This window comes from Lactuca saligna, chromosome 9 (genome assembly GCF_052625555.1).
Source record: "Lactuca saligna cultivar CGN05327 chromosome 9, ASM5262555v1, whole genome shotgun sequence".
NCBI lineage: Eukaryota > Viridiplantae > Streptophyta > Magnoliopsida > Asterales > Asteraceae > Lactuca > Lactuca saligna.
The window spans coordinates 133,302,771-133,313,282 of NC_136425.1; the positions used below are offsets into that span (position 1 = coordinate 133,302,771).

At 37.3% G+C, this 10,512-nt stretch overlaps 1 protein-coding gene across 1 annotated transcript; it reads left to right on the top strand.

The window, feature by feature from the left end:
* The first annotated feature begins 6,791 nt into the window (after window positions 1-6,791).
* LOC145016724 (uncharacterized) lies at window positions 6,792-7,208 on the top strand. The gene has a single exon (XM_078974960.1). It carries the CDS (start codon window positions 6,792-6,794, stop codon window positions 7,206-7,208), a length of 417 nt encoding a protein of 138 aa, XP_078831086.1.
* Window positions 7,209-10,512: the final 3,304 nt, after the last annotated feature.

Sequence of the window (10,512 nt, forward strand, 5' to 3'; positions counted from 1 at the left end):
AAGTAGTAGCATTTAACTAAGTAGGAGCCTTAACTAAGTAGAAGTATAACAAAGCAGTAGTATTTAACAAAGTAGGACTAAAAAAACATGGAAGAAAACTTTGATGAAATCTTTGGAAAACCTTTATACATTAGAAAATCATTCATAAACTAGTTTTGATTGTAACCTAGATAAAGTAGAGAAAACCTTTGTTTAAAATTCTGTTGTAGCAGAGTTTGAAATAAAACATACAACACGAGAGGCAATTTGAGAAAAGCTTTGGACACATAAAGACGTTTTAGAAAACCATTTACAGTATCATACTTGGTAAAATAGTTGGAAGTGTAATAAATCCTTGTGCATGCAGGTTATCAAATACATGTGATTGATATGATAACTGGCATGTTTAACTTGTATCCCCCCTAAAAGCATGTACAAAAATTTAAAGGGTTAATTCAGGGGTATGAACTCACCTGTTGTAAGTGGATCCGACGAAGGTGCCGATTGGGTGCTCGGTGTCAAGTAAAAACTTGAACACACTTAGTGACCTACTAACATATGATGACATACGTTTACATACAATTCGTAAATATAATACTAATTAAACATGTATACGCATCCTAAAGTGCGGAAAACACTTTGGTTAAGTGCTTGGAGTGTCATGGGTAACATTTAAGGATGTGTATGGCTTAGATTGGGAGTTTACTCTTCAAGAGTAAACTATTTATAGAGTTCATGGCCCTAAGACCATGTCCCCATGAGTTTACGGCCATAAACTCATGGTGGAGGTTTTCTAGGATGCTAAATAGCCTTATCTCACTCATAGAATTAGGCTAGGTCCAAATATAATGCATATGAAGGGGTTTAAGCCTCTTAAGGGACCATTTAAAGAGTTCACAGCCATAAACAAGGAGTTTACAGCCGTAAACTCTCACTTGGTCATTTCTTTCATGGATCTAAGCATTAAATGATAGAGTATAAAGTTCTAAGCATTATTCCAAGCCAAATGGGGGTGTTAGAGCATCATTTGGGCACTTAATGGGAGTTTATGGCCCATGGACCAATTCTATGGGGGTTTATAGCCATAAACTCCTATTTCCTTGGTTTAATTGATGTTTAATGTCCTTACTACAATGGAGGTTGCTTCTAGACATTTTCCAAAGCCATAGGAGGTGTTTGAGGGCAGTTCTAACACTTAAATTTGAGTTTACTCCCCATGAAGGGGAGTTTACAGTCCAAGCATGTTCTTGGGCAGTAAACTCAAGTTTACTACCCAAAATTATAGTTCAGGGTGTTCTAAGTCCGAATGTGTACGTCCACAAGTCATATCTAAGCCTTAGGGGCAATTTGGAGGGGTTTTGGGGCTTAAAAACCCCATTTAGGGGTGTTCACACTCCCAGAGTGTTCTTGGGCCGTAAACACATAACGTGGTCCCTATTTGATGTCTTAAACATGAATTTGCATGTTAGTTAAGCTATACAACAAGTTACGGTAGATTGCTTACTCGTTTGGGGCTCGAAACGGATGTTTTTGGCTCGAAAACAAATTGTAGAGAGAGAGAGAGAGATAGAGAGAATGGAGAGAGAGTGAAAAAGTATCAAATGGACTCCACTCACCCATATATAGGGATTTGAGTTGGGGCTCAGTGCAAATCTACCTGATACTGCTGTTAAACGGGACTTTTGGTCGCACCCGATTTAGTGGTGACTTGGTTGAAACTGAAATTTTTCAAAGGAAAATTTTGGGGTGTTTCTAATTTATTTCAACCTTCATAAAGTCATTCAGAATGTCCTAAATAAATTAACCAGTCCAAAAGTTAACGGACAGTTAAATAAAACGAGGCTTATTAACGGAAGAAAGGGTTAAAAATGACGGAATAAATTTCGGGTTGTCACAAATTAGGGCTTAATGGGGAAAGAGGATATGTGTTTGAAATGATTGGTGACCTTTACATCCTTGCAAAGGCTTAAAGGTTTCGACTTTATGGCTTAAGAGATAGTAGAGTGTCTGGATCTGAGATATGTGCTTATGTCTTAATCTATTCAGAACAAGAATCATGAAATATGAAACCGGGACTTACGTTGGGCATAATCCCAGTACGCGCCACGTGGGGGGTCGAGTTCCCCGATTCTGGATGGCCATGGAGTACGCCCTGCGTACAGAGCTGGTACACGCAACGTACCACCCTACAGTTGAGTTTCATTGACTTTTAAGGTTTGGTCAACATGAGGACTTTTGAACCATTAGAGAGGTAAAATGGTCTTTTAGCCTTCTGAAAGAACATGGGAAGGGATTAGTCTAACCTTGAGAGTTGTTATTAATTTGAGATAATTACTTTATGTGATTAGGTGGGGGCTAGGTCATTGTTTCGAGTTTGTGGATATCCAGCACGTAAGTTACTAAACATCATATGAGGTGAGTTTTCTCACTATACATTACCTAGAGTGGTATCTATGTGCAGACCGTAGGGTCTTACGTGTTATGTGCTTACTTGAGATTATGTGCTTTGTGATTTATGTATGCTATGTGATATTAGACCGGACCAGAGGGTAAAACGAGTTACGAGGACAGAGATCCTCAACCAGACCGTACTGGAGGGTCCAACGATTTTGACTGGACCAGAGGGTCCAACGAGCTACGGGACTGGAGGGTCCTGCTGAGACACATTGACCGAAGGGTCTTATCGAGTTATAGCCTCAAGTGGCTTATATGTTGTATGTGGTAATTTGAGGAACTCACTAAGCATTTATGCTTACCGTGTTATGTGATATGTGTTTTAGGTACTAGCGAGGATCGCGGGAAGGCGCCAACATGATCTGTACACACTGATAGAGTATTATGCATTATCTATTTGAGATTCTGGGATATGTTTCTTTGTAGATAACTTTGTTACATTTGATGTTTTGAGTTTACTTTATGAGATATGTTATGTTTTAAAAATGAAAAATTGTTTTGAAAATTTACGACGTTACAAGTTGGTATTAGAGCCTTGGTTTGAGGGATTTGGATGCACCTTCGGGCGTATCTGAACTCAAACTGAGGATTTGAGAAAATATTTCATAAAAGAAACATTTTTTCTAAAAGAGTAAAAGATTTTGAGAAAAGCAGAACGGAGCAGTGTGTACGATTAGCCAGTGCACGAAGGTGATATCCCAAAATACCCGTACATTATGTGTTATGAGATATTATGTGATATGCTATGCATGCTAGAGTAGTCTAGGTATTCATATATAGGACTAGAGTGGTCTGATTTGTGATGCCTTAGCCTACGAGTTTACTACTACTATGAGTTACTTCGAGAGTGGGTAGGTAGCATCGAGGAGCTTATGAGTGGTCTACTAGAGGGTATCGTGTGTTCAGTGAGTTACTAGACATCATACAATGTGAGTTACTAGGTGTGGGCTAGGTCATTGTTTCGAGTTCGGGGATATCGAGCATGTGAGTTACTAGACATCATACAAGGTGAGTTTTCTCTCTATACATTACCTAGAGTGGTATCTATATGCAGACCGGAGGGTCTTACGTGTTATGTACTTGCTTGAGATTATGTGCTTTGTGATTTTTGTATGTTATGTGATATTAGACCGGATCGGAGGGTCCAACGACTTATGAGGCCATAGGGTCCTCAACCGGACCGGACTAGAGGGTCCAACAATTTAGACAAGACCAGAGGGTCCAATGAGCTACGGGACTGGAGGGTCCCGCTGAGACACATTGACCGGAGGGTCTTACTGAGTTATAACCTCGAGTGGCTTATGTGTTGTATTTGGTAATTTGGGTAACTCACTAAGCATTTATGCTTACCATGTTATGTGATATGTGTTTCAGATACCAACGAGGATCGTGGGAAGGCGTCAACATGATCTATGCACAGTGATAGAGTATTATGCATTATGTATTTGAGATTCTGGGATATATTTTTTCTGAGATAACTTTTGATACATTTGATGTTTTGAGTTTACTTTATGAGATATGTTATGTTTTAAAAATGAAAAATTGTTTTGAAAATTTACGACGTTACAACGTAGTTGAATGAAATTCGCCAGGGAAAGATACTTTAGTTGGCCGAAATTGTAAATGCTCCCAGAGCACAGCATTTTGAACCACGTTCCTACGTTGTCGTCTAAGGTTATCGGGAAATATGTACACCAGAATTGCTTGTCCACCTTTAATAAAGCCATTGTCCATTCGTATTTGTCGATGTGACTATCTGGATCTATGGTTCCATTGTAGGTCTTAAGGTTTGGTAGCTTTGCTGTATTTAGGATTTCATAGTCTAAAAGTTCCTTAGCGAACGGCGATGCCACACTTCTCGACAAACAATCTTGATTTGGGATCGAGAAGGCGCCTTAGGGATTAAACTGGTAAGCAGTGAGGTAAGGTTGTACCAGCTTTTTGTTGTATGCTGTGAGGTGCCCTGGTGTTGGGATATAAATGGTTTGTTGTTGGAATGGGAAAATTGGTAGTTGGATTGTTAGGAGTGGCGGGTTTGGTGCTAACAGGTGGTTCGATGTGAACGACGACTGTTGTGGGATTATCATGGTGAATGGTATGCTTGTCATCGATGGAGGTATTTGGAAAGTCGGTGTTTGTTCTCGTGTCGTCTGCTTTAGAGGTGGTGCTTGTGAAAAAGCAAGCATGTCAATAGCGCTATCCACCATTGGTGGTGTTGTGCTACTTGAAACCATTATTAGTTATTGGCTTTGTGTGGAGGCATTTTGCGTCAACGGGGTGGCGGAGGGCATCGACCCTTCAGTGATCGACCTCCATAATTCGCTCATCAGAGCGGTGGTTATTGTCGAGCCACCTTGTTGTGCTGCTTCACCAAAAACCGTTATTGGCTGCTGAGGTGTGAAGGTGGGAGTGGCAGTTTGTTCCATCGACATCATGGATCTGATAGGGCTCGTCAGTGTTCCATTAGCTCCACCAGTTATGCCGGATGCCATCTTTAGGTGCTGTGAGGTGTGATTTTTCACACATCGGATGACGCCAAATGATGTGACCTCGTCTCCAAACGACACTCTTTGTTGATTCTGATTACTCCGGTGAACCTGCAAGGTAACAACAGGGAGGAACTGTAAGCCGTTCTTCGGGAGGGAGTCTCGGAAAAACGCTCAGACGATCAACTCAGTGGATAGACTTGAATGGTTTTGGTATTAACTGGGAGAGAGCGACTTACCTTTATGGGCACTAAGGAGACCTTTTATACTAAGGCCTCCTGCCAGTCCGTACGAGACAAGGGCGTCAGACCCGACAGGATCAGATGTGCTAATTGGGTAATCATGCTCCTCGTTCTATCAAAACTAACGATTGGTTCAGGTGGTAACGCGTTGAGCATCCCCATTGTTGTCTAGAGCTTTAATGCTTTGTCTCGGAGTAGAAGGCGCACCTAGCAGGGTCGGGCCTTATCCGCGAGCGCCCTGCGCTTATGGGCACCCACAGGCGCTAGTTTCCGTCGGACTTGCTATATTAGGTAGGGGTCTGCTTTGGGGAGTATTTTGGGGCGTCTGAGTGCAACACTTGACCTATGTTGGGGGCACTTCATCAGCAACATTGCTTAATATATGGCATTTGAGTTGCTTTACTAATCATAGTTGTTTAAATGAAGCAGAATATATATATATATATTCCAGAAGAAAATTATCATATTAAAATCTTAATATGTTTATTTTTTTATTTCATTATATTTTCAATTCTAATACCGTTAGAGAGACGGGTGTGGGCAATGGGGCTTCCCATTATAGGTGACATGACACCTAATAACGGCGCCATAACGGGTGGAACAACGCCCCGGCTTGCCATTATTAAATGTTATGTTACCAAATGTTATCACGACAACGGACCATAACACATATAATTGACGCAAACGGTCATAATTTCGACCGTGTCTTTTTTCAAACGGTAACTAATTAAAAAAAGAAAAAAATTTACAGTATAAATACATACAACTTATATCATTTTTAAATACAAAAAACATAAATTTCTCTCAATATTTCAATATTTCAACTACATAATTCTTTCAATATTTAAAAACCAAAATGTGAATCGTCTTGATCTGGCTCATCTGTATAACGATGATAACGACGAAGACGATTTGTACGTGACTATGATGTATCGATATTATACACACAACCGACTACATCCAGATCCAACTCCACTACTCACGCGACGTGCGGCATTAAATAGAGATCGTGAGGAATGGCACATACAGCTAGTTAACGATTACTTTGCTGAAAATTGTGTCTACCAGCCAAACGATTTCAAAAGAAGATTCCGTTTGCGAAAAAATGTCTTTGAAATGATAGTCAACGCTATAGAAGCAAGGTATTGTTTGTTTCAAGTTTTATAATTTACAAAATATCACTTTTATATCAAATAAATACAATTTTTACATGTTTAATATTTATTTAGGTATTGTTTGTTTCAATTTTTATAATTTATAAAATGTCACTTTTAGATAAATAAATACAATTTTTACAAGTTTAGTATTTATTTAGGTATTGTTTGTTTCAATTTTTATAATTTATAAATGTCACTTTTAGATAAAATAAATACAATTTTTACATGCTTAATATTTATTTAAGTATGAATTTTTCCAAATGATATATGATGCTAGAGGCAAACGAGGCTTCATAGGGTTGCAAAAATGTATTGCTACAATAAAACTTATGGCAATGAGAGAGTCGCTCGATTCTGTTGAGGATTATATGAGAATATCTGAGAGGACCACACGAGAAAGTTTGTATGTATTGGCAAGAGGTGTTATTGAAACCTTCGGTGACCAATAATTGCACAAACCTTCGTTGCATGATATGCAACAACTATATGTGGCGCATAAAGAAATACATGGTTTTCCGAGTATGCTTGGAAGCATTGACTGCACACACTGGAAATGGAGAAATTACCCTGTGGCATGGAAAGACCAGTATTCGAGCGGTCATCATGGAGCGCCTTTGTTGGTCTTAGAGGCTATTGCTTCACAAGATTTATGGATTTGGCATGCTTTTTTCGTGGTTACGGGTTCTAACAACGACATCAATGTTCTCGATCAATCATCAATATTTGACGATGTTTTGTTAGGAAAAGCCCCGGATACTCCGTTCACAGTGAATGGAAACGAATATAAGTTTGGGTATTATCTTACAGGCGGAATATATCCACAATATTCCACATTTGTGAACGCGTTTCGATACCCAATAGATCCAATGGACAAATATTTCAAGAGATGACAACAAGGAGCACGTAAGGACGTTGAATGTGCTTTTGGGGTTTTGAAATCAACATGGCACATAGTTGAACATGCAGCAAGACCTTATGAGTTAGATACTCTATGATATATCTTGTATGCATGTATCATAATGCATAACATGGTTGTCGAAGATAAAGGATGCAATATTGCAACGTATTCGCCTACCGAGCCAAGACATGTGCAATTTGAACCAGGGACATCGTGAAGACTTGGTGGGTTACATCTTTGTTGGTCACGAAAACGAAGATGAATATTTTCAGGCCAAAAAATGTTTTTTTTTTTTTTTTTTTTTTTTTTTTTTTTTTTTTTTTTTTTTTTTGCTTTTTAGGTTTTTAAATGTTTTTGTGTTTTGTTGTAATTTTTTTAATGTTGTTTTTAATTTAAGTTTTATTAAAATTTTATTTTTACTTTTCAAATATAAATAAATAAATAAAAACAAATTCGAAATATAGAAAAAAAAAACTTAAAAAAATAGAAAATAAAATACAAAATAATTTGTGTTATCACATGTTATTAGATGTTGTTTATCTCCATCTTGGGTGTTATAACACTCATGTATAAATAGGTTGCTGACATGATACTTTTTGGGTGTGATAACATATAATAACATGTTGTCCACACCTAATAGTCTATCGTCTATGCTCATACGGACGTCTCCGAAGTTTAAAAAAAAACAAAGCAACACCAACTTTAGATGACGATTTTAATAACCTTGACTGTTAGAGCAACATTTAAACAAGAGATTAACACGCAACAAATACGTTACTTCTTTTATAATCCATTAAACTGAGAATGATAATATTTTATATAAGACGAATATCTGCTTTCCTTATTTTTCTATTTATTAATTGCCAACAAGATTAAATTAGTTATGGGGGGAACAAAGCGACAAAGGCATCGAAGATAAGGTTTGGGCACACCCACTTCCCATTGCCCGCTGCCCGCTGCCCTTCAGTAGCAAACAAAATTCTCGAAATTCATGGCGACAGGGTCAAAGCAGTCATAACCAAAAAAAAATAAAAAAATGTTCCTCGTCATCCATTACCTGTTCACTTTCGCCCTCAATTATCTGACACTTCAACCAACCTTCTCACGTGAACCCCATAACCTTTCTCTTTCCAAAAACATCCCCACACCCCATCTTCACATATTATAATATACATAAGTACATCTATATATATAAATATCATATGTTTGAATCGAAAGAGGGTTCATTGTTTTCGATGTATACTAATAGAGGAAGGCCATTGACCTTCATATGTTAGTTAAGAACGTTATTAGTATAATTTTTCAATAATATTACTAGATTGTAATCAAATGAGACTATATAAACCTTCATGAAATATTAATAGGGCACTTGGTTCGTCAATAACATTAGATAAAATCACGTTACGGATTTAATCTAAGTAAAATCTGAAAGAAACTTTAGCCTATTTTTAATAATAAAAAAAAAAAACAGATACAGCCGAATACTTTTTTTAATTATTATATTTGACCAATGATATCAAGTTGTGTATATTATTCACCAGTACAAAAATCAATACTGGCCACTAAAAAAAAAAATGTAACCATATGTCCTTAGCATCACGTTATTTTTTCAGCTAAAATGTGACGAACTGTCCTGTGTAAGTATCATACGGCCACATTGAAATTTAATGGCCCTAGGAATCAGCAAAGTATGACTGTATAGTAAAAGTGTGATTAAAGGATATCAATATTTTTTGCTGTAATGAAGTATTTTGCCCGTTAAGTGTGGCTATAAATTCTTTCTAGACACTTTTTTTTGGTAGTGATTATTTTTCATCCAACAGCCAAATGAAATTATATTTTGTAACATTTTTTATTATTATTTAGTAATAGAAAGAACTGTTATTGAGTTTTTTGTGACACCAAATTAGGAAAAATGTGGCAAGAGTATTGTTGTAATTAAGCATTTTGTCCAATAGTGTGGTCATAAACGATTTATAAACACACAATTGTTTTTTTATTATGACTATTGTTCATACAACGACCACATGAGTTTATTGTTAGTGTTGTCGTAACTATTATTTATTCACATAAATTATTGTTTATTGGAATTTTAGTCACATCGATTTAAGAAAAACGTGGCAAAAATGTTATTATAATCAAGCATCATGTCGAATAAGTGTCGCTATAAACAATACCTTGATACACATGTATTTTTTATTATGACTATTGTTCTGTAACGTCTCAAAAATTCATAACAAAAAAATTCATTTGTAGATTAGATTAAACCACCAACCATTCATTGTTTACAGAAAACCATAACGTGAAAATAAGAGTATAACGTCAATTATCTAGAATACATGAGAGTCAACAAGCGGAAATCATGGGTGCATGCGATACGATCAACCCGATCCATTCCCCTTGGAAGCAGAAGTACCTAAAACATGTTAAACACAAACTGTAAGCAAAAAGCTTAGCGAGTTCCCTAAAATACATTATACCATACATATCATGCATACATACATAAATTAGGTCCCGCCTATCATCGAGCCCGCCCGATATACATACATACATAGACAACACATGCAAGAGTCATAAAGACAACTAGCATACTATAACATAATCCAATGGGTCAGTATTGGTGCCCGCAAGTACTGTGAGGAGACTCACCTCAATCTGCTGAAATGATAGTTCATATAAGACCCTTTCCCGAATAGCTTCCCATTTGGGTGTGGGTGTCATATTTCAGATGATCTGGGTGTTCGGTTTGTGTTTTGAAACCAATGGGTATTTCGGTAAAGTGTCAGTTCAGGCATTTATAGGAATTGGATCTTTATTCGACAAATTCTAAGGTGTGAATGAGTGGATAGAAGTGTAGATCCTTTCATTACCTCTTCATGGATATAAGGATCATCGAGATCAGGCTTAAAATGAAGAAGTTATGGCATCTGGAAGAAATTAGGGTTTAAGGAAAAACCCTAGTACGCAGGGTGTACATAGGTAGTATGTCATGCGTACTAGTGTAAGATTCATTACGTGAGGCGTAATATGGTGTACACTTTGCATATTGTAAAGGGTTGAACGGGAATGTGAGGCCTCAGATGCTGGGCGTACGAAGAGTACACGGGGCGTACGAAGGGATTTAAGAAACCCTTATTTTAGGTGTTTAACATTATATAAACTCATTTATGTCTCATGAAACCCTTATTTCTCCGCCTCCTCTGACCTTTTAGCCTCATATTCGAAACCCTAAGCCTTTCCTTTGTATTTTGCTCTTATTGTATCCGTTTTGGTATGTTTTTATCCATATTCACGAA

Bases quoted from the DNA above. Each gene is read 5' to 3' on its own strand.
- LOC145016724 (XM_078974960.1), top strand. From the start codon at position 6,792: ATGCAACAACTATATGTGGCGCATAAAGAAATACATGGTTTTCCGAGT.